The sequence below is a fragment of the Camelina sativa genome, chromosome 20 (genome assembly GCF_000633955.1).
Source record: "Camelina sativa cultivar DH55 chromosome 20, Cs, whole genome shotgun sequence".
Lineage (NCBI taxonomy): Eukaryota > Viridiplantae > Streptophyta > Magnoliopsida > Brassicales > Brassicaceae > Camelina > Camelina sativa.
In genome coordinates, this window is record NC_025704.1 from 24,082,571 (window position 1) to 24,106,153 (window position 23,583).

General features: G+C 38.3%; 3 protein-coding genes across 3 annotated transcripts; 2 read left to right on the top strand and 1 right to left on the bottom strand.

The window, feature by feature from the left end:
• LOC104771570 (fasciclin-like arabinogalactan protein 13) lies at window positions 10,974-11,929 on the top strand. The gene has a single exon (XM_010496114.2). The coding sequence runs from the start codon at window positions 11,056-11,058 to the stop codon at window positions 11,809-11,811; it is 756 nt and encodes a 251-aa protein (XP_010494416.1). The 5' UTR covers window positions 10,974-11,055; the 3' UTR covers window positions 11,812-11,929.
• Window positions 12,743-14,023, top strand: LOC104771571 (prohibitin-7, mitochondrial-like). The gene is made up of 5 exons (XM_019242175.1): window positions 12,743-12,913; window positions 13,008-13,124; window positions 13,267-13,437; window positions 13,532-13,744; window positions 13,824-14,023. Exons 1-5 carry the CDS (start codon window positions 12,743-12,745, stop codon window positions 14,016-14,018), a joined length of 867 nt encoding a protein of 288 aa, XP_019097720.1. The 3' UTR covers window positions 14,019-14,023.
• On the bottom strand, window positions 14,078-15,933 carry LOC104771572. Its single transcript, XM_010496116.1, has 5 exons — window positions 15,832-15,933; window positions 15,212-15,611; window positions 15,009-15,124; window positions 14,816-14,923; window positions 14,078-14,745 (listed from the first exon to the last, which is right to left on the bottom strand). The coding sequence occupies exons 2-5, from the start codon at window positions 15,591-15,593 to the stop codon at window positions 14,188-14,190; spliced, it is 1,164 nt and encodes a 387-aa protein (XP_010494418.1). The 5' UTR covers window positions 15,594-15,611; window positions 15,832-15,933; the 3' UTR covers window positions 14,078-14,187.

The following is a 23,583-nucleotide window of genomic DNA, read 5'->3' on the forward strand; positions in this document are numbered from 1 at the left end:
AATAAACTAATTGATATTTAGTTTACGTTGTTAAACACATACCAAAAAGAAAATCCCAATTTCGAATCTTCTTAATTGTTTGAACTTTGAAGCAAGAAAAAATCATAACTAATTCATAAATAAATTATATATATAGGGTTTTGTGAAAAAAATATCTCAAAGTAATTTTTTTTGCAAGTTGACCTATGAATCGACCCGACTTTTGAAAAAAAAATAATAATAATAATAATAATAAATAAATAAATAAATAAACTACAATTGGTGGTCTCATACCCACTAGCCACCTAACCACAATCACAATCAACAGCAGAAATAACCACACCAATATCCAATAAATATCCAATAATAATCTAATAATTATAACATAACAATATCCAAACTTCAACCAACAAGAATCACATAACCAACAACCTAGCAATACTTCTAATGATCCAACTCTAGCAACCTAGCAATGCCAGACAACATCCAATCGAGTCCCTAGAATATCCTCCTTTTCATTGCCTTGATTCCACGATCACACTTTGCCTTTACCTGCACCACAAACACAAATTGAGATGCATGAGTATTTTATAAACACCCAGTGAGGCAATCCTCCCATCTACTGGGCTATACACACAAGCAACAGTAATTCTAATGTTCCAAACAATCAACAAACAAAGCATACAAACCAGGAAAACAAACATCAACTCGCTGGAAGGGAGGTGTCGACCGACACCAGCCAAGTGTCGACCCTACACTGGCTCATGGTGTCGACCGACACTACCCCACAGTGTCGATCGATGCTGCTTCACTAGTGTCGACAGAAACCAATTGGTGTCGATCGACACTCCCTCTGCAACCGCGAAGCCGAGAGTCAAATCTCGCTTCCAAACTTCACCAAATCGTCCAATACTCGAGACCCAAGCCTTATACATCCGTAGGAACCTGTAGCAATCAATCCCAACAAGAAAAACACACAAACACAGCAACAAACAAGCAAGAACAAGGAATCACAGGCTTAGATTAGCCATGGTCATGCACTCACCTCACTGCAGGAAGAATCTGACAAACAATGACAAATCCCACACTCCCAGCAACCTTCTAGCTTCTTCCTAGATTCAAATCTCCCAAGAAAAGCCAACCAATCACCCAGAAATCACCAAAAAGCTCAAGAACACACTTTCTCTTTGTTTTCTCTCAAAGTGGCGTGAGACAAAAACATAACACGACCTTAGGTCGATTTCTCCCTTTTATATCTCGGTTCAATGGTTTCCTTAAACCAAACCGGTCCAAATCGATAATTAAATCGAACTGGTCGAACCAGAAAACAATGGTGTCGACTGACACCCCCTTGGCGTCGATCGACACCCTCCCCCAAAACGCACAGTTTTGGTTTGCGGGTATTATAATTCTCCCCCACCAACATAGATTCATCCTCGAATCTCGAACAACCATCAGCCAAGGACTCTCGTGCAACCGTCTCCACGGCCTGCACTCCTCTGACCGATCTACGGAAAGTCATGCTCCAGGCATTATTTGCTCTCGACTTTTGGACTTTCTTTTACCCATAGGTCTAAACCTTGAGTTTTTACTGGCTCCTCGTCAGACCTAAGTCTGCATGCCATAATGTTGGCTCCTCATCGGGCCTAATCCTGCATGTCAATATATATAAGGAAGTCCAATATTTGTCTCTCGGTTGCCACCCTACAGCGCACCCCCGGATCGTCATCTGAAGTCGATATACCAACCATAATCCCAAGCCACAAAGTCTCAGAATATGGTAGTACTAGGAGAACCAAAGTCCCCCAAGAGTCGCGAGCAAAAAATTCTGAACACGTCTGAGTCCTATCCCTATCCAAGTTTCCTTCCCGTGGCTCGCGTAAAAAACCACAATGTCCTACCAACCACATATCCCCTCACTGGAATACCTCATGACCACACAATGATCATATACATGCCACAAGGGCCGCCACGAAGGCCAAACAAATGTCCTAAACAGGACCGCCACCAAAGCCAAATAAATGTCCTCAACAGGACCGCCACAAAGGCTAAACAAATGTCCTAAACAAGACTGCCACCAAGGCCAAACAAATTTCCTAAACAGGACCGCCACCAAGGCCACTCGTCCCGAAGGACCGTCACAAAGACCATTTGTCCCGAAGGACCGTCACGAAGACCACACTAGCTAAACAGCCCACCACAAAGGCCACATATCTGGCTAAACAGCCTGCCACAAAGGCCACACAACTAGCTAAACAGCCCGCCACAAAGGTCAAACATCTGGCTAAACAGCCCGCCACAAAGGCCACACAACTGGCTAAACAGCCCGCCACAAAGGCCACACAATGTCTCAAAAGACTGCCACATACGGGCACAATGACTCAAAAGTCCACCACTAAGGCTACACAAGCCCCTCCAAGGCTCTCCACCACTAAAATGGACAAATTCTAACTCACATAAAACTTTCCATTTTTAGCACTTTCCACTTTTGGAAACTTCTATTTCCGGAAACTTTCCTCCAAAACCCCGCTTCACGGAAATTTCGTACCCCGAACACCACCTCATCTTGTTACTTAGTCGCACAACCAACCACCCCAAGCGACCAAGTAAACAAGAGAGATGGGCTGGAATACTCCATTCCCGCTCAAGCCACGGATTACAGATGGGACCAGGCTAGACAAGCTCAAGTCGCGGCTTGCTTCTCATACCACTTCTTAAACCTTGCTTTCATCCTCGCCTCAGGCTCCCAAGTCTGCTCCTCCACACCATCACACCCTCTTGGTGTCGATCGACACCCTCCCCCAAAACACACAGTTTTGGTTTGCGGGTGTTACAACCCTCCAAATCAAATAAGTGCAAGTCAATACCATAATCTTAAAAGTCACCCGCAATGTAACCCTCAGACGTGTATATCTTTAACAAACCGTATAAGTCTGTATATATATCCTCAAAACTACGTCGTTTCGAGTTTTTTTGACACAAAAAAATGCAAAAAAGAAGATTCGAACCAAAGATTTCTAGAACAAATCAAAAAACAAATAACCCACTGCGCCACGGGAGATTTTGTAAATTACACAAATCATTAGATATGTATCACTTCGTTGTCGTTGTCTCCTTCACTTTCTCTGCAACTCTTCTGCTTCCACTCTCTTCTGCCGGCAACAAAGTTGCTTCTAACTCCAATTCAGATCCAATCGTATGGGTTTATATATTTAACAAACCGTATAAGTCTGTATATATATCCTCAAAACTACGTCGTTTCAATTTTTTTTTACACAAAAAAAAATGTAAAAAAGAAGATTCGAACCAAAGACTTCTAGAACAAAAAAAAAAAAATAACCAACTGCGCCACAGGAGATTTTGTAAATTACACAAATAGTTAGATATGTATCACTTCGTTGTCGTTGTCTCCTTCACTTTCTCTGCAACTCCTCTACTTCCACTCTCTTCCGCCAGCAACGAAGTTGCTTCTAACTCCGATTCAGATCCAGTTGTATGGGTTTAGTATGTCTTTATCATCAATGAAAATAGTACACTGAAGACACAACTTGAATTAGGCCATTGATCTTCAACAGGAGATTACATTTTCCTTCAACCACCATTCTCCTGTTGTTGCCGAGTTTAATGTTTTTACGGAACGTATTGTCAAACTCTGTGAACCACGCCTTGGTACCACACATGTGATTGCTGCAACCAGAGTCAAGAAACAACACATGCTTGTCCTCTGCTTTGTTCAGCTCAATGTATGCCATCAGCAACACAGCTTATTCTAGCTCAGCGTAGTTTGCATTCTTCTCCCAGCTTGGACACTCATTCTTGAAATGCCCAATTCTATGACACTTAGAGCACTCTATCTTGCTTTTGTCAAAATCTTCTCAAACTCTACCACCTCTACCAGATTAGCCGCCTCGGTATGCTCTTCCTCGGCCTTGGTAACCTCCATGACCTCTTCTTTGACCCTCAACCTTAAGAGCATGCTCCTCACACATTGTTTTGCGCATATTCTTTTCATGCACCAAGAGAGAACTCTGCAACTCATCCACCAAGAGCTTCTTGATGTCCGTGGATTCCTCAATAGCACAAACCACATACGTGAATCTCTCTGCAAGCGTTCTTAAGATTCTCAATAACCTTCGCATCTGGCGTATCTTCCGCCATCACCCTCATGTTATTAGCTACCACCATCACACGAGAGAAATACTTCGTGATTGTTTCTTCTTCTCTCATCTCCAACACTTCAAAATTCCTCCTCAATCCCTGTAGTTGAGCACTCTGAATCCGGAGATTCCCTTGGTACTTCGTCTTCATGGAATCCCATATGTCCTTTGAGCTGTCTTTCTTAGCGATGGTCTTAAGGATCATCTGATCCATTGAAGCAAATAGATAATTCTTCACTTTGAGATCTTTCAGATTCATCTCTGCAAGCTCTGTTCTTTGCGGTCCGAACAAGATCATGTTTCTCTCCGGTCTTGAGATCCCCGTCTCGATAAGATTCCACCATTCTTTCGACCTTAGCATGTTCTCCATTACTAATGGTCCGCCTATGTCTAATTCATTATGGACAGGTCATGGACAAGCCCATATTTGGAGCGGGTCTAGATGATCTTGATCCACTTTATTACCCACGTACAAAAATGGATGGACGATATGGACAATGGGCAGCCCATAACACTTAAAAAGCTAGGTCAAAATCGATTTGGGGAAAAAATTAAAAACAGAAAATCGATTTCTTCTTCTTCTCCTCGACCTCGAAGCTCTTCTTCTCCTTAAAACTCTTCTTCTCTTCGACCTCGAAGGTCTTCTTCTCTTTCACCTCGAAGCTCTTTTTCTCTTCGACCTTGAAGCTCTTCTACTCACTCCGTTCGTACCAGAGGAAAGAGACAAACACAAGAACATTGCTCCAGTGGTAAGATTGTTTTCTCCAATTTAACTAAACTTCTATGTATCTGGGTTTGCTTGAATTAGATTGAAACTGGGTTAGCTTGATTTAGATTGAAAATGGGTTTTCTTGAATTAGATTGAAACTGGGTCTTCTTAAAATCTTATGATGGTTTGAAATTTGTAGCGACATATAAGTGGATTTGCTAAGTTTTTATGGATTTTGGTTATTTCAGATGGATGATACTATGAACCTTGAAGATGATTATGTGAGTGCGGATGAGATGCTCGATCAGGATATGAATCTGCATGAAGAGGAACCTGTAGAACTAGATTCACTAGTGAGTACGGCTGAAAGCATGACTGTCAAGACTAGAGGTAAATGTAAAAGGTCAAAGTATTGGAAGAGTTTTAAAATTATTGGAGATAAATTGTATGATGGTAAGAGTAATGTTAGATGCACCTAATGTGAGCATACTTATTGCATTAATCTTCATAGAAATGGCACCACTACTCTCTTACGTCACTTGAATACATTCTTAAAGACTCCAGGAAGCACTCATTCATGTGAAAGGAAGTTAGATATGATTGTTTTTAGGGAGATGATAGGATTGGCAATCATTGAACATGATTTGCCTTACTCTTTCGTTGAGTACAGAAGAATTAGGGAGGCTTTTCAATATGAAAATTCCAGCATAGAGTTTTGGTCAAGTAATACTGCAGCGGCTGATTGCTTAAAGACCTATGAGAAAGAGAAACATAAGCTTAGAAAGATCTTGGATGAAATTTCAGTTAGATTTTGTTTAACAACAGATTTTTGGAATGCAATAACGATAGAAGGTTACATGTTTTTGACTGCATATTAAATTGATAGTGGATGGAACTTGAAGATAAAAATCTTATCATTATGTGCATTTCCTCCTCCACATACCGGTGCTGGAATAGCCACAAATTTTTGGTGTGCAATGGGGATTAGAGAAGAGAGTATTTACAATTACTGTTGATAATGCTTCATCAAATGAAAACATGCAAAAAATTCTCAATAGGCAGCTTAGGAAAATTTTGGTGTGTAATGGAGAGTTCTTTCAAATGAGATGTGCTGCACATATCTTGAATTTGATTGTGCAAAAAGCATTAGAAGTGATTGATGGTTCTCTAGAGAAAATCCAGGATAGTGTTAAGTTTGTGAGAGTGAGTGAGTCTAGAGAACAGTCCTTTCAAACATTGTGGAAACCATGGGAATTGATGCTAGGGATGGACTGCTTTTGGATGTATCAACTAGGTGGAACTCAACTCACCTTATGCCCTCAAGAGAAATCATGTACAAGGAAGCACTTCGCCATCTTGCAGAGATTGATACAAGTTATCAATATTTCCCTTCTGATGTAGAGTGGACAAGAGCAAAGTTGATATTTGAGTTGTTGACCCCATTTGCAGAGATGACGAATATGATCTCTGGTTCATCTTATCCAACTGCTAATTTGTATTTCAATCAAGTATAAAAAAAATAAAACTTGGTTGAAACCTCAGGAGTACTCTTATGACGATGTTATTTGTGAGATGGTGAAAGGTATGAAGGAGAAATTTGACAAGTATTGGGAGGAACATAGTGACATACTTGTTGTAGCTGCGGACTTTGATCCTAGATTGAAGTTTACTTATATAGAGTATTGCTTCAATACCTTAGATTTTTCAACTAGTAATGCAAGGGTAGATCATTTGCGTAAAAAGCTGAAGAAGCTTTTGATGTTTATAAAAAGAATCCAACAAAATAAAACGGAGCAGGAAATTCAAAGTCAAACACATTGGAGCAAAATATTCTTCCTGGATATGATGTAAGTGTTCTGTTCAAATTGCTTCAATCATGAATTTGTCTTGTGATAAGTTTTTGTATTGATTGTGTTTTGAATTGTTTGGTGATTTGTATTGAGCTGCTTGTGTGATCTGTTTTGAGCTGTTTCTGTTACGTGTGATAATGAGTGGTTTGTGCAAATTGACACTACATGATAAACACACAAACTAGAGGAAAATGTACTTGTATGTGTATGTGTTTTGCTTCTGTTCTTATACTGCTACAACACTTGCTTTTGTGATCTATTTTTAGAGCTCTGTTGATTCATCTTCTGGTTTGAGATTCAAACTGCTGTAACATTCATGATCTGTTTTAAATCATGATTTGAATGTCTTATGTTTTTATACATTTCCAGGGATTTTATGCTTTCATCTCCCAAACAGTTGGTGCTAATGGTAAGTCAGTACTAGAGAAGTACTTGGATGAACCAGTTTTGAACATAATGGCATTTAAGAGCATGGATGTTTTGAAATATAGGAAGGACAATACAAGCCGCTTTCAAAAACTGTCTTCTATGGCTTGTGGCATCCTTAGCATCCCTATTACGACTATAGCTGCAGAATCATCGTTCAGCATTGGAAGTCGGGTTTTAAGCAAGTATCGAAGTTCACTCCTTCCTTCTAATGTCCAAGCTCTAATTTGCGCTAGAAATTAGTTTCAAGGTTTTGAAGAGATTGTTGATCCATATGAGTTTGCTGAAGAAGAAAATGAAAGAGAAGGAGTTTGAAACCTTTGTGTCATTGTGTTTGAAACATTCTAGACTTTTGTGTTTAGACATTTGTGTTTATTCTTTTGGATTATGTACCTTTAACATTTGTGTTCAAATGTCTTTGGATATTTATGTTTAGACTTTAAACATTTGTGTCAAATTTATCTTTGGATATGTTAGACTTTTGTGGTTAGACATTTTTGTGTTTAGAAATATGTGTTCATTTTTTTTCATTTAACATAATTTGTTATATTCTGACCAATAGACACCCATGGACAGCCCATAAAAGCATGGTCTTTAATAGGCATGGTCGTTAATGGACATGATCAATTATGTGTCTTTCATCCAAATGGTCAATATTGGACGGATCAGAATAGACGTGGACAGCCCATTTTGACAACTCTATCCATTAGCATTGCCGAATGCTCATAGTTACCATCAAACTTTGGAATGCTAACCTCCTTATCACTCATTCTCACTCTCTGATTTGATCTAAAACCCATTTTCTGAATGGCTTTGATACTACTTATTAAATGTAGCACAGACCAAATCTCTCAAAAGAACTGAAAATACTCATTGTACTTATTAAAACTTGAGAATGCTACTTTGTCTCTTTAAATAGACCAAAGCGCTCAACAAAGTGGATCCTAAAAAAACTGAAACAACTTGGATTTGCCTCCTACATCTCAGGAACACAAGACTTATTCAAACTGACTGAATCAAACAACAAAACAAACGACTAATTCAAACCAACTACTTCTAGATAAGATGCTGAAGAGGTAAATATTATGTTTATATTGCTTGGTGCAAGAATATTGTTGTTTGAAGTTCTAACCCTATCATGTATGTATCCAAACAAAAGGTTATGAAGATTTAATTTATTGTACTCCGTCTTTGAGGCTGAACTCACATTTATATTTTTGAATACTATTAAAATTGAAAATTGATGATCCTGCTTGAAATATGATCGGGTAAAAGGGAAAAAAACATAAATTGTTATTGCAAGGCTGTCAACCCTAATTTTTCTCAAAGTTTGGAACTAATGGCGGACCTATGTAGGAGGTAGAGGGTACTCTGACCCCCCCTAAAAGAGTAAAATAATTATTTTTGTATGTAAATCATGTAAGTATGAGTAGCAAAATTGGTTTGTCCCACCCTCTAGGTTGACCCCCAATAACCGAGTTTGATTTTCCCCTATAACACGAATACATTTTTTTTTATAAAATTGACCCCCTTAATTTTTTTCTTGGGTCCGCCACTGTTTGGAACCCAAATAGACTCTCAGCAAACTGTTTCACACATAGGATGATTTATTAGTTCCTGAATTTTATTGTGGCTGTACGTTACATCAAAACCAGACTCTTACGTATATTCATTTAATTTTTTATAATCAATTTCATATTAACGTTGTTTTTTCTTTTTCTTTTTTTTTGAAAAATATTAGCGTTGTTGTTGAAGTATTTAATAGTCCTGGGCATATAATCCGAAACCGAACAAACCAATCTAAACCGATCAAAAAAAAATCGATTTGGATCGATTTTGGTTTCTCTGTTAAAACCGATTGGTTTTTATATTGAGTGTAATTTGGATTTTAGTTTTAAACCGATCCAAACCAAAATCCGATCGGTTATCCGCTAAACCAATTTCCCAGTTAATTTTTAAGCATTAGTATTATTTTTGGGCTTCTAACCCAAGCCCATTAACTATAAACGGATCTCCTTTAAAAATTTAATATAAAATGGATGGAAGGATGATTCGAACCTCAAATGCTATAGATAACGGATACACACGCTAACCATCTGAGCTATTCCAATTTTTTGGTTTTACTTTCCCAATGATATATATAAGGGATTGGGTGTAATTTCGGTTTAAAAAAATGAAAACCGATCCGGATCCAAACGAATCCGAACCGATCTGATCCGAAAAACAGTCGGATTCTAAATGAATTCTATACATCCCAATCCAAAAAATCCGATCTGATCTGAACCGAAAATCAGAACGCCCATGGCTAGTATTTAACTTGAACATGATCTTAGTTGTGGATGTACCGCGTACGTTATATTAAAACTATAATGTAAACATTATCTAAGAACAGCAGAACAGTTATACATGATACTGTTTTGCTGTTCACACCTAACACACAGTCAAACCCATTTATGGCCTAACTATTGAAGTCATATCACATGAAGAGCAGAACAGTTATTCAATAAGGTTAGGTGTGAGGTATAATATGTAATGGATCATGTATATATATACAAGCTGGCCTAATAAGTCTAGTGGATGCTTTATGTTAACTCAATTCAGTTTTCTTGTGCTCCTCAACTACGTGCCGTTTGGCCGAGACAAAAGCATCAGGCATTTTGAAAAGGGATTTTGAGAGCAACACGAGATATATGCTCCACATGTAAATGGCTCTATCTACACCAAGAATCATTAATGATAAGTTGATATAAACAAGTACTAGTCTTTAGACAGTTTTTATATCTCTAATTGTTTGGTTTGAATCATCGGTCTATCCAATTTTCCTGACTGCCTAAAAAATGTTTCGAACCGGTTTAATAAACCATTTTATCAAACCAACTATTTACCAAAACAAAGTGTTCAGAGGGATACTAATATTCGTAACGGTTGGTAATCATCGATCAAAAGCAACAAAACAAAATTGGTAATGATCACAAAACATAGAAAGGTATTAATATAAAATTAGTAATGACCATCATATGCCAACTTGTTCATCCCAGGCTGTCACTTAGCCATCCTTGGACTTTTATTTGTCCATTGATTTTTTTTTTCCTTTTACAACATACAATGAAATAAACATGTCTACATACTACATCTACGAGTGTACAATATACGTATAGCATTAGCATATGGATATAAATACATCTATATTTTTTTTTTTCACCATAATGTCCACATCTTACGGTCGACGAATTTAGTTATCTCTATATTAAAACGGATGCTTTAACTTGTAATTCCCACTTACATTCGAATTCTACATATAATCATAAATACTAATCTTTTCTTAATCAACTATATATACTAACCTTTTTCTTATCAAAGAAAACACCTCTTGCAAAGTATCAAAAGTGTTTTCATTATTGATCCATTTATATTTATATTTATGTGTATAATAAATAATCAAGTCATCAATTTCATTGTTTATTAGACTACTAAGTACCAACCCCCCATTAATTAGTTGGGAGTTTTGTGACTAAGAGGTATGTGTTAGTGTCGGTTGTTACTCTAAGTAAGTATACATTTACATTCATAGTAAAGGCAAGATTCCAATCTTATCACTATTCGTGCTTTGCAATTCTGATGTAAATCATATACTTTTCTTGGGGGAATTGTATATTGTTTAATCTTATACCTCATTATAATGTTATGCAACTAATTTTCTCCTATATATCTTTTCGCAAATTAGGATCACACAAAAACGTATGATATAAAAATTTTGTATATAAAATTTAATTTTGTCGGCAAGTATTTTGTCAAAATGACGTATTAACCAATCCCATCTCATTCCAACTAAGCCAGAACTCATCACTAAACATTTCTCTCATCCATATAAACCATTTAACTCCCAACCTCACTTTCCTACTAAACTAACTACACACACAAACTGCAAAACGCAATGGCCACCATTCATCTAACTCTAGCTCCTCTCCTCCTACTTATCCTCACCGCGGTCTTCCTCTCCACAGAGATAAGTGCTCAACCCGCCGCTCCCGCCCCCGGCCCTGCCGGTCCCATCAACATCACAGCGATACTCGAAAAAGGCGGTCAGTTTGTTACATTTATCCGTCTTCTAAACACAACTCAAATCGGAAGCCAAATCAACATCCAACTCAACAGTTCATCTGAAGGCATGACCGTGTTAGCACCAACAGACAACGCTTTCCAAAACCTTAAACCCGGAACACTGAACAAGTTAAGCCCGGACGACCAAGTCAAACTCATTCTTTACCATGTTAGTCCCAAATTCTACACATTGGAAGATCTTCTCTCTGTAAGCAACCCGGTCAGGACTCAAGCTTCAGGTCGAGATGTAGGCGGGGTTTACGGGCTTAACTTCACCGGTCAAGGGAATCAAGTCAATGTATCTACCGGCATCGTTGAGACACGTCTGAGTACTTCATTAAGACAAGAACGTCCTCTAGCAGTTTACGTGGTGGACATGGTACTGTTGCCGGAAGAGATGTTCGGAGAACGTAAGGCCTCACCAGTGGCGCCTGCTCCGAAGAAATCAAAATCCCCTGATGTTTCCGATGACTCAGACTCCTCTAAGAAAGCAGCTGCTCCGACGGAGAAGTCTGGCTCCGGTGAGATGAAGTCTGGATTAGGTTTTGGTCTTGGACTTGTTGTCTTGTCTTTGAAATTTCTCTTTTGAGTTTGTTTCTATATATGTTGATTTGTTTTGTGCGGTTTGTAATAAGAAATTTATTTATCTGTTAAAATATGAATATATATATAATGCATGATTTGGAAATTGAATTAAGAGTTATATACAGTTGTGTTGTAATCAAGAGTTCTGTATTTTTATTAATTTCTTACAATTAATGTTTGGTTCTCTGCATAACTATCAATTTTGTCAATCAGAAATTCAGAATTGTTAGATAAATTTAATATCTAGCTGTAAAATTTGTCTGGAATATAGAAAGACAAAACCGTTTAACATTTTTAAAAAATTTATCTGAATCAAAAAGTGCTGTTTGACACATCTTGACCGTGTCAACATCTATTTTTACGTGTTACTCAAGCAAATTATTTATTAACGGGCTTTATGGGCCCAATAAGCCTTGTGTAAAATACATTAACCGCCTTCTAGTTGTTGTTAATACATTAAAAACCCCTACTTCAATCTCTCCGATCGTTGCTTAAACCGTGACTTCGCCGGCGATCAAGAGCTCAATTTAGGTGCGTCTCTTTCTCTCTGTGTCTCCTCCGACGACCGGTATCGTCATTTTCCATGTCTTTCTTCATTAGTCCTTTTACTTAAGTTGGTTCCAATCAAAAAGCACATAGGTCAATATCTTATGAACCCTTACTTAATCTCAATGCTAATGAAGTTGGCAGTATGTAACATTCATTAGCTAACGGTGACATACTGCCATGTATTCTGGTGAATTAGAGTTTCTTACTAATGTTACTGATATGTTTACTCTATTAGGTCTTATATAAGAATTTAATTATCTTCTAATAGTTCTTGAAGATTTTGGTTTATCTGATGATGTTACATTCAATTTCAGAAGCATTTTACTAATCAATCAGTAAATCTGATTAGATTTTAAAGTAATCTTTTCATTATTTCGTGTAGGAAAATGAATGTCAAACAAGTTCCAAACGTTCCTGGATCCCCTGCACTCTCTGCCTTGCTTAAGGTCGGTGTGATTGGTGGGCTTGGACTCTATTGCATTGCTAATAGCATGTACAATGTCGAAGGAGGTCACCGTGCCATCGTGTTTAACCGGTTAACCGGTATCAAAGATAAGGTCAGTATTGTTTATGGAATTATGTACTCTACTTACATCTCTCAATGCTAAAAAGCAGGTTAAGTTTTTTATTTTTTGTTGTGGTTGTTTTCAGGTTTATCCAGAGGGCACACATTTTATGATACCATGGTTTGAAAGACCAATTATCTATGATGTTCGTGCACGTCCTTACCTTGCGGATAGCCAAACTGGAAGTAATGATCTTCAAACGGTATGTGTGTGTTTGTAATAGTGGCCTTAGTACCTATTTTGATGTTGGTCTGTGTTTCTGTTATTTGAACTTATATGCCTGATCTGTGTTTCTTGTCTATATAGCTGTTTTTGTTTCTGATGCTATGTTTGGTGTTGTACAGGTTTCAATTGGGCTTAGGGTTCTTACACGTCCTATGGGAAACCGCTTGCCCGAGATTTACAGAACACTCGGTGTGAATTACGGAGAGCGAGTTCTCCCTTCCATCATCAATGAAACACTGAAAGCAGTAGTGGCTCAGTACAATGCCAGCCAGCTCATTACACAGAGAGAAGTTAGTATCCCAGTATTCTCACTCTGATGTTCTAACTGCGACATTTTTGTGCTTTGTTTGTCAAAATCCTATAATGTTTGTGCTATTCTTACAGGCTGTGAGCAGGGAGATACGCAATATTGTGACAGAGCGAGCATCTAAATTCAACATTGCTCTAGATGATGTCTCCATCACAAACCTCAGATTTGGCAAAGAGTTCACTGATGCAATCGAGAAAAAACAAGTTGCAGCTCAGGAAGCAGAACGGGCTAAGTTCATTGTCGAAAAGGCTGAGCAAGACAAGAAAAGTGCTGTTATCCGCGCCCAGGTAATTTTTCTGAATTTCTTTGGCAGCATTATATGACTCTCTTTAATAAGTTGTGACATACCGATGTTGTGATTCACAGGGAGAAGCTAAGAGTGCTCAACTCATAGGTCAAGCTATTGCGAACAACGAAGCTTTCATCACTTTGAGGAAGATTGAAGCTGCAAGAGAGATTGCTCAGACCATAGCAAAATCGGCCAACAAGGTTTACCTAAACTCCAGCGATCTCTTACTTAATCTCCAAGCAATGAACTTGGAGCCTATCCCTAACACGTAGAGGGAAAAAAGAAGTCACTCCGCTTTGTCCAAGTGGCCCTTTTGCTCTTTCTCCCGATATGTTCATCAACAATTCTACATTCGTTTGAGATTTGATTCATTTTTATAGATGACAAAGTAATATTCTCATTCACCTATTTTATACAAAAAGGTGCAAGTTAACAAATATATCAAATCGTGTCCAACCAAGAATCAAAGTCATCTAAAACTTTGGATTTTCCAACTGAGGGCGAAGAAGAGGTCTGGTTCTGCTGTGGTTTGATCGATGATGAAGTACTTTCGAGCAAATCATCAAGCACATCATCAAACCCCGATGTGTGAAGCTTTTGATCAGATGAGTTAGCCGGATTGTTGTATGGTTCTGCGCTACTATGAAAGTTGAGAAGAGAATCTAGCTCTGTTTCAAAAGCTGAAGATTTTTGGACACTAGGATTCTGATTGGATGTACTTGAGGCATTGGCCACCGGGCTAGGCTGAGCATGTGTTTCACTGACGGAGTTGAGGAGAAAATCTAGATCATCTTCAATAGCTGAAGATTTCACTGACTCGTCTGCGAGTATTGGTATGTCCTTAACTTGATCCTGAGACTCGGCTTCCAAGACTGATGATACTCCTTGTGCGGCGACCTTCACCTTTCCACTGGATTCTTGTTGAGCCGGCTTATTTAGCCTCGTTAACACAGCTTCTGTGTCTTCTTCATCACAGCTCACTTTTGATTGGGATGTACACTGCACAACCCATAATGTCAAACATAGAGCCTAGCGTTGATTATATAAGTTATCTAGATCCAGTAAGTACCAGCTCGGGCAGCGGCAAAAGATCAGGTTCAATGTAGAGTCTCTCGTGCAAGTCCACTTTCTCAAGTGTTTCAGCCAGAGCATACAAATTCAAGGAGAGGAATCCAGGCTTCACTTAAGAAAAGTCGAAGCAAGAGTGAGACTATTAGCAAGTTAACGACAGTGCTAAAACGAGAAAACAAGAGTATCATTACCTCCTGATATGAAGCTGATCCGTCTTCTTCCACAACAAAGTTATCATCTTCCATCCATGAAAGTATACCTTCCCCTCTAGCCGAGATCATAGATCCAACAACGCGACTAAATTCATCTGCAACAATTCATAAATTTGAATACTTTGTGCCCAACAACAAACAGGAACAAAGACAAACAAACATGTTCCTTTTCGATACCATACCGTGTAAAAGATCGTCTAACGATGATAAACAATCTGAACTAACATCAATCTTAGATGGAGACTCAGCTTGAGCTTCAGATAACAAATGCAAATAGTCAGCTCCTTTGCTTTTTGGTAGTGTAACATCCGTCGTAGTTTGGCTTATCGACGAATCCGCAGCTGCATCGAGTTCATCATCATCACCATCATCATACCGATCCCAATTCGAAGGGAGTGCAGAGACTCGTCGAGATTGAACCGGAGTCTTGGTTTGGTTTCCTTGAAGCTTCTCAGGATTCTTCTCTGAAACTACAGGACCTTTCGGCTTATGAACCGAATGCGATTTCTTGTTATGGTGTTGAGTATGAGCTCTTTTGGATTTAGCCAGTGATTTTGAATCCATTGCAGAGGAATTGAGCAACTGAACCAAAAAAAATCAAAGCTTTCTGAAAAATTGCAAATTGAGCAACTGAACCCAAATTAGGGTTTCTACGCCAACACATCAAAATGTCATTCCTAAATCGGTTAAGTTCGATTCCTAATCAAAATATATTCATAGACTAATCTAAGCAAAAGGAATCACAATAGGATGATATTTGCTAGGTTTTATTCTCTTAATTGTGAGATCAAACAAAACTTACCCGTAGAAACGAACTAAGGAAGATCGAAGTAGCTTTGATTTTGAGGAATTTGAGAAAGAGAGTAAAGACCACGGCGCTGCGCGACGAAGAAGAAAAGAAGAAACGGAAACAATCGAGATTCGATAAATACGACAACGTTTCCGATCAACTATAATTGGGCCATAAAGCCCATTATCTTACACCCTAAAAACACTTTTTTTTCTTTTTTTTTTTTTACGAATGCATTGAAGATTTTGTTCATTGTGTCTTTCTTTCTAGTGAAAAGAGTTGTTCTTCTAGTTCCTCTGGGTATTTCATTTGGGTATTCTGAAAACAATATTTCGAGACTAATGATGAGGCTTCCATTTTAAAGTGTTCAATTTTTTTTTTTTTTGTTCAACATCAACTTTTCCCATTCACCAATGTTAATTATACAATATATGAATCCACCGAGAATTTTAACCAGTTCTGCACCATAGCATACAACTTAAGATCAAAATTCTGAAAAGAAAGTGATTCCTAAGCTATCATATCGGCTACACCATTACCTGATCTCTTAATAAAACACCTTACTTTCAACGCAATAGTGAAGATGATGCTGGATATCTTGCACAATTGGAGCTATACTAGGCCTGATTTCTTCACCATTCATAAAATTGACTAGAGTTTGAGAATCCGACTCCAAAAATGACCCGGGGATATTGGAGGCGTACCAAATTTATCACCGCCCATCTAAGTGCTTCGGCTTCAATCTCCACTACAGTTCTTGTCTTTGGTACGGCTCTTGCTCCCACCCATAATGTTTGTTCTCTATCATCTCTAAGAACCCATCCTAAGCCACCTGAGATACCCTATTGCGGCCAGGCACCATCAGAATTGTATTTGACCCAACCTTGTGGTGGCTTGTTCCATCTATTTCAAATTATCTGCATTGAGGGGTTAGAGACTTTTGGTCCTCTTATCTCCAATTTTTGTCTCCATTCTTCTGCATCCTCCTTAGCCTTGTTGACTAAACTTTTTGCATCATGCTCTCTTCCCTTAAAAACAAGATCGTTGTGGTTTTTCCATAGTCGCCAAAGGATCCAAAGGGAAATAGAGGAGAAATCCTCTCGAGAGGGATGCTCCTTGTGGAAGTTAAAAACCCAATGCAGATTGGCATATATCGAATTTGTCCACTCCCCTTCAGGAGGAGCTGGAATTTGAGAGATTGCCCAGACCAGCCTGGATAAAGAGCAAGTAAACATGAGGTGATTTATCAATTATCTATCATTGGGGCATCAGATACAATGTGCTTCTCTAGAGATGTGACGATGGAAGAGATTCTCTGCAACAGATAGATTGTTACTAATACATTTCCAGATGAAATGATGAATTTTTGGCGGTGCATCTAGCTTCCAAATCTGTTGATATAGTGCATACAAGCTGGGTTGGTTCACATATTGAGGTTGATTCCTCCCCTTTATCACCTGAGTTACCACCCAATATCCAGACTTGACACTATATTGCCCTGATCTGGAATAATCTCACGCATATACATCTTTAGTGGTTGCTCCACCCGGTCTTAGTTCTGCTATTACCCTCCTGTCCTTATCCTCAAACAGCAAATCTAATAAAGGTCCATTCCAATCCTTACCATTAGGGAGCAGCAGATCCTGCACTGAATTCACTGTTGAGGCTAGATGCTGGACTTGCGGGGGAATCACTTTCATTATATTTATTCCCCTACTCAGTTTTGCTTCGACCCACTGGTGTTGTCAAATGTTTACACTTGCTCCATTCCCGATTAATGCCCTTGCTCCTTGCTTAATCAGCTTTTGTGAAGCATGGATACTTCGCCAGGCAAAGGAGGGTCGGAAACCAAGAGGTGCATTCAGAGGATCTGAGTTCTTATAATAGCGGCTTTTATAAACTGTTGCTAGCAGCGAGTCTTTATGCGTGATCATTCTCCAGAGCTGCTTCCCCAATAGCACCAGATTAAAATCCTCAATATCTTTGAACCCTAGACCACCTTCTGCTTTTGGTTTACTCAGTTTCTCCCATGCGCTCTAATGCATTCCTCTAGAATCATTTTTGTTTTGCCACTAGCAATCAGACATTACCATGGCCAACTGCTTACATGTTGTTGCGGAAAGCTTGAATCAGGACATCAAATGAGTTGGTAGCGCCATGGCTACCGCCTTTAGTAAAACCTCCTTTCCTCCGGGTGACAAGAATTAAGATTGCCACCCATTGACTTTTAGGTTCAGGCGTTCCTTGATATATCTTAGTGTATTAACTTTGGAACCCCTAAAGGATTCTGGCAATCCAAGATAAATACCTTCCCCTCCTTCTTGGTTTATCCCCAATTTTTGTTTGATGCTCTCGTGTTCTTCCTCAGGGATAAGCTTTCCAAAGTACACACTTGATTTCTCATAATTGACCCTCTCACCCGATGCAAGACTGTATTCCTCAATGATACTTACAACTTGTTCAATCTCTTATTCCGTTCTCTTGTAACAAAACATGCTATCATCATCAAATAAGAGATTAGTGATAGGGGGAGCACCTCTTGCAACTTGAAAAACAGTTATCTTCCCCTCTCTCTCTGCTTGCTAGAACATCTTCACTAGCATTTCAGTGCATATAAGGAATAAGTATGGAAAGATCATGTCTCCTTGCCTGAGTCTTCTTGTTGGTCGAATATCTCCATAGGGGGATCCATTAATGAGAATCTGATATTGGACACTGCTCACACATTCCATTATCAGACCTCTCCATACTTCAGAGAAACCCAAAGAGAGCATAGCACCATCCAGAAACTTCCATTCTACTCTGTCAAAAGCCTTTGATAAATCAGTTTTGATGGCTATAAATTCCTCCGCTCATTTATTGGATGAGCTAAGCGCATGAAGGAGCTCATGGGCTATAAGGATATTGTCGGTGATGAGCCTGCCCTTGATAAAAGCCGCTTGCGTTTCTGAAATTATGTCAGGCAACTAGCTCTTTAGAAGAAATCTTTCATACCATCGGGTCATGGGCATTTATTAGGGTTGATGTCGAAGGCAGCACTTTTAACCTCCTCCACGGTTACTTCTCACAACAGATGCTCATTCATCTCCCTTGAAATAGGAGGAATTATCTCTGACATCATCTGCAGTTTATATCCAACATCCTCAGAAGTATACAACTTCCAGAAAAACTGCTCAGCCACTCTACCAAGGTCTTTATCCGCAGACCATTGCTTGCCATCATCATCTTCCAAAGTTTGGATTCTGTTTTGTGCTCTTCTATTCTTGATCGCTGCATGAAAATACTTGGTATTTCTGTCCCCATTGTTCAACCAGCTCGAACGACTCCTTTGTTGCCAGAAAATTTCCTCCTGAAGATATTCTGCGTTGAGGTCTTGTTTGAGACGTCGTACTTCTATTGGATTATGAGGACTTTGTTGGGTAGCCAAATCAATATGATGGTGCTAGGATTGGATCATGATCGTAGAGTTTGGTTTACTTTGTCGCTTCCAGTTTGAGATTTCTTTTCTGCACAGGGAGATTTTACGACTAAAGAGTCCGCTTGTCTCACTTCTTCTGAGTTCCATACTTGATTGATATGAGCCACAAAACCTTTTCTTTGTACCCATCTCTGGTCATATTTAAAACCAAACTAGTTTCTCCAGTTTTCACCCATCAGAGAGTTCAGAAGAGGACTATGATCTGAACTTACTTTTTTGAGATAGGTGGCTTGTCCTTGTGGGAATAACTCAGACCATTCTTGATTTGCTACTGTCTTGTCCAATCTACACTGGACCAGCTCTTCATTTCTATTCCCATACCATATGAACTGATATCCTTTGTGCCTGATCTCCCAAAGACCGCAAGCCTAAAGCATTTGTCGAAACTCCAAGCATGTTGCCATTTCTCTTTTTGGGCCAACTATCTTCTCTGATGCGTCCACCAACTCGTTGAAATCACCTGTCAGCATCCATGGTCCACTCTGAGAGAGTCCAATCCTTATTAACCTTTCCCAAACTCCTCCTCTTGCCCCTCTAACTGGATCACCATAGATACATGATAGATAGAAAACCTTATCCTGCCATTTCACTTGCACATCAATGATCCTTTTATCAGAGTGCAGTACCTTTATCCCCACTGAATTTCTCCACATGATTGCTAGATCACCGCTCTTCCCTACCGATTCTGTTGTGTGCAAATCAAAGTAGCCTAAATGTCCGACCACATTCTCCAAATAATTTATTTTATTCTTGGTCTCACAGAGAAATATTATTTCAGGTAGATATTGACCACGTATCTCCCGCAAATGTCAAACTGTAGAGGTATTCCCCACCCCCTGACAGTTCCAACTCAATATTCTCATGATGATTTTGAAGGGTTGGAATTAACCATCAACCCTTCTTTCAAGATTGTGCTACAGCACCATTAGATAAATGATCTGAAGAGTTCCTGTGGTGAGCTGTTTTAGATGAAGCAAAATGATTCGATCCTTGAATTCTTTGAGTTCCAACATGCGCAGAATGATCTGTTGGAATAGACTTGTCTTGAGAATTATCTTGAGATTTAGAACAAGACAGGGAGGAGTTTGATCCTAGTCTCTCAAAAACTGAGTTAGACTTATTCTTATCGCTTTTTCGTGATCCTCCTTCACACGACTTGCTTCTCTTTCTTCCACCACTATTTGACTTTTCACTACTACTTCCAAGACGTTGAAAAACCGAGGGGGTGAGATTATCTTTCTCCGCTAATCCTAATTTAGCCTTCTTAGCTTGTCTTTCCCCACTGCCTGATTGTCTTCGTCATTTTGAAAGGGAGATCCCCAGGTCTTCAGATTCTCCAGCCCCGTTACCCTTAGTTGAACTATCCGCTACCCTTTCCTTTGGCCTCCATTCCTGCAGGATCTGCAGATTTCTCCCTTGTCCATCTCTGCTTCCTCTGCTCTCTTTATTTGACCATTGTAGTCTATCCTTGATAATTAAACCCTTCAGAGGAGGAACTAGGAGAGAAACCGAGGGACTTACAACCTGATCTTTACTGTGAGATCGTTCGACCATTCCTTCTTTGTCAAAGATCTCCACTGCTTTTCCTTTTCCTTTGACTTAAGCCTTGAAAGCTGCAGATCTTTCTGTTTGCCATCCTTTCCTTTTTGGAGTTTGCTCCACGGCTCATGCGGGTTCGTTAACTTAGAAAGGACATATGGATCTATCATGTGTCATTCTTTTGCAAAGCAAACAGACCTTAAGAAGTTTCTCGTAAGTTAGTTCCACAGGAATCACCTCACCCGACATAACAAGTGTTCATTTGGATGTTCATTTGGATGTTCATTTGGATGTTCTTCTTTAGTGATGGTGCAATTTAGAACGTTTAATTTGGACTAGGGATGGACAAGACCAATACGGTTTACGGTTTGGTTTTGATTCAATGTTTTTGGTTTTTCAATTGTTATATGAAACCATTGGTTGTTTGGTGTTCTTTTTAGTTTAAAACTAACTTTTAACATATAAATCAAATTATGTGTTATTTATTGTGAAAACGCATATTTGTGGCTAAGTCTAATTAAGTGTATGATGGACTTGGAGTATGAATAAGCAAAAAGTGAAAAGACACAAAACTTTGTTAACGGGGTTCGGATAACCTACATCCCCGGGACCTAGTCCAGAATTCATTCACTAGAACAAGGTAGCAATTACAATTGCATATGATACAAGCATTAATATGCCTATCATTCTTTTCTAGATGAATAAACCATCAAAAGATCTCTCTATCTTGATCCCCATATCTTGTGTGCATCTCTCGAAACTATCTTGAAGCGCGCAAGTCTTCATGAAGCGTCCTCTTTGTATTTATATCAATTGCACAACCCCTAGAGTTGACAATTTTCCTATTATACAACAAACAGAAAAATTCCTACTATACAACAGATATGAATTGGAAGATTAACAATTGCACAACCCCTAGAGTTGAAAATTTTCCTATTATACAACAAATAGGAATTTCCTATTATACAACAAATAAGAAAGTTTCTCTCCATGATCTCATCTTGAATCTTCCATTCAAGAGGTTCATCCAGCTCAACAACCGCCACTTGGCTTGCCCAAGTCGGCCTTAAGCTTCTGTACTCAAACTCTTCAATTCAGCTTCTTGTACTACTTCATGTATTAACATCAGACTAGTACAAGAACTACTTCAAATGTTTGATTCATCCTCTGATATATCTAACTGCAGGGTTCTTAATTCAACATCTTATCTTCTCTACTTTGTGTTAATCACTGTGTCCACGATCACCAAGTGCTACTTAAGTTCTGCTCTACCAGCATTTTTATTAAGTAATACTTCATCCTCTTTGTCAAATAATACTTCATCTTCTGTGTCAACTCTTCCAACATCTATATCAGTAATGCATCAGCCTTTGTGTCAGTTTTGTCTAGTTTTAGTAGAGAATCTATGACATGTTCTAAACCTTATAAAACTTCAATCAACACAACATCTTCAATCTCTCCCTTGGTGATTGAGTTTTATAATCCATGCTCCTTTTTAAATCAGCTTCAATCTCTCCCTTAATGATAAACTTTTCAATTCTATGCATCTTATAAAACCAGTCATCACAATATCTTCATATTGTTACAATTATTATTAAAAAGATGTATATCGAGTTTGATAATAAGTATAAATAAAATTAAAACTATAATTATTTAGAGAATATGTAGTAGATAGCATAAAAACAGAACATAATTAAGAAAATACCACACTTGGTACAGTAGCTGTCCCCAAGGGGTGTTTATAATTACATTGTTGGCCTTAGGTAGGCTAACATCATATAGGGGACATATAGTAGGTAGGTATTACCATGTATATGTTTATTAGAAAACAACATGTTGTATGGTAAAAAACCATGTAACTAATGATTATTGTTTCGCATGTCAACTAACATACAACTGTCATTTACAGCATGTGTTTTGCCAAAACACATCTATTTTACAATTCACCAACTGTTATTTTTTATAACAAACTTCACCCAATGCAACATAATATTTCTTTCTACAATTCTGTCAAATCTTAAGCAACGCAACTTGAAATATAATGATGAACGTATTTTCCTAAAATAACATGTTTTACAATTAAAAAGACTGTAATTGTTCTCGTGGTTGCTGCCCTACCACTCGATTGTTAACCATCTTCCTCGACTTCGGTATACATTTTAGCCCATTTATTAAAATCTCAGATTGTTTACTAAAATTACATGATATTGTATGAGATTACAACCCTTTTATTAAAATTTCATGTCATTCACTATAATTACATGTTACTGTATGAGATTACGACTCAATCATTGCTTACTCAATTACATGTTATTGTATGAGATTACGATCCATTTAGTGAAATCTCATGTTGTTCAATAAAATTACATACCTCCATCATTGCCTACTCATGAATTTGTTCCCTACCTATACAAGTCTGTTGTCGGCAATGCAGATTTCCTGCTTCTATCTTGAGAGCACTTCTGTCATATTGTCCGTACGGAAAGTGGTAGTTATCACACTTTTCTGACATTGTGGTATTTTCTAAATTTTAAGTCAAAATTGTTGTATTCAGTAATAATACCTAATTATTTAAGTGATTTTGATTTATGTAGTTGCGGTTTTTTTTGGTCCACTCCTAGTCTTTGTTTAACTAAAAAGATAAAGATATTCATGTAAGAGGAAAAAAAAAAAGAAATGTTCCTACGATTGGCATGAAAAAAAAAAAAGAATTTCCTCCTACGATGAAAGCTTATTATATGATCTTT

Bases quoted from the DNA above. Each gene is read 5' to 3' on its own strand.
- LOC104771571 (XM_019242175.1), top strand. From the start codon at position 12,743: ATGAATGTCAAACAAGTTCCAAACGTTCCTGGATCCCCTGCACTCTCT. The intron at 12,914-13,007 runs GTCAGTATTGTT...GGTTGTTTTCAG, and splicing joins TAACCGGTATCAAAGATAAG to GTTTATCCAGAGGGCACACA. The intron at 13,745-13,823 runs GTAATTTTTCTG...TGTGATTCACAG, and splicing joins GTGCTGTTATCCGCGCCCAG to GGAGAAGCTAAGAGTGCTCA.
- LOC104771570 (XM_010496114.2), top strand. From the start codon at position 11,056: ATGGCCACCATTCATCTAACTCTAGCTCCTCTCCTCCTACTTATCCTC.
- LOC104771572 (XM_010496116.1), bottom strand. From the start codon at position 15,593: ATGGATTCAAAATCACTGGCTAAATCCAAAAGAGCTCATACTCAACAC. The intron at 15,125-15,211 runs GTATGGTATCGA...GAATTGTTGCAG, and splicing joins GTTAGACGATCTTTTACACG to ATGAATTTAGTCGCGTTGTT. The intron at 14,924-15,008 runs GTAATGATACTC...TCTTAAGTGAAG, and splicing joins GATCAGCTTCATATCAGGAG to CCTGGATTCCTCTCCTTGAA.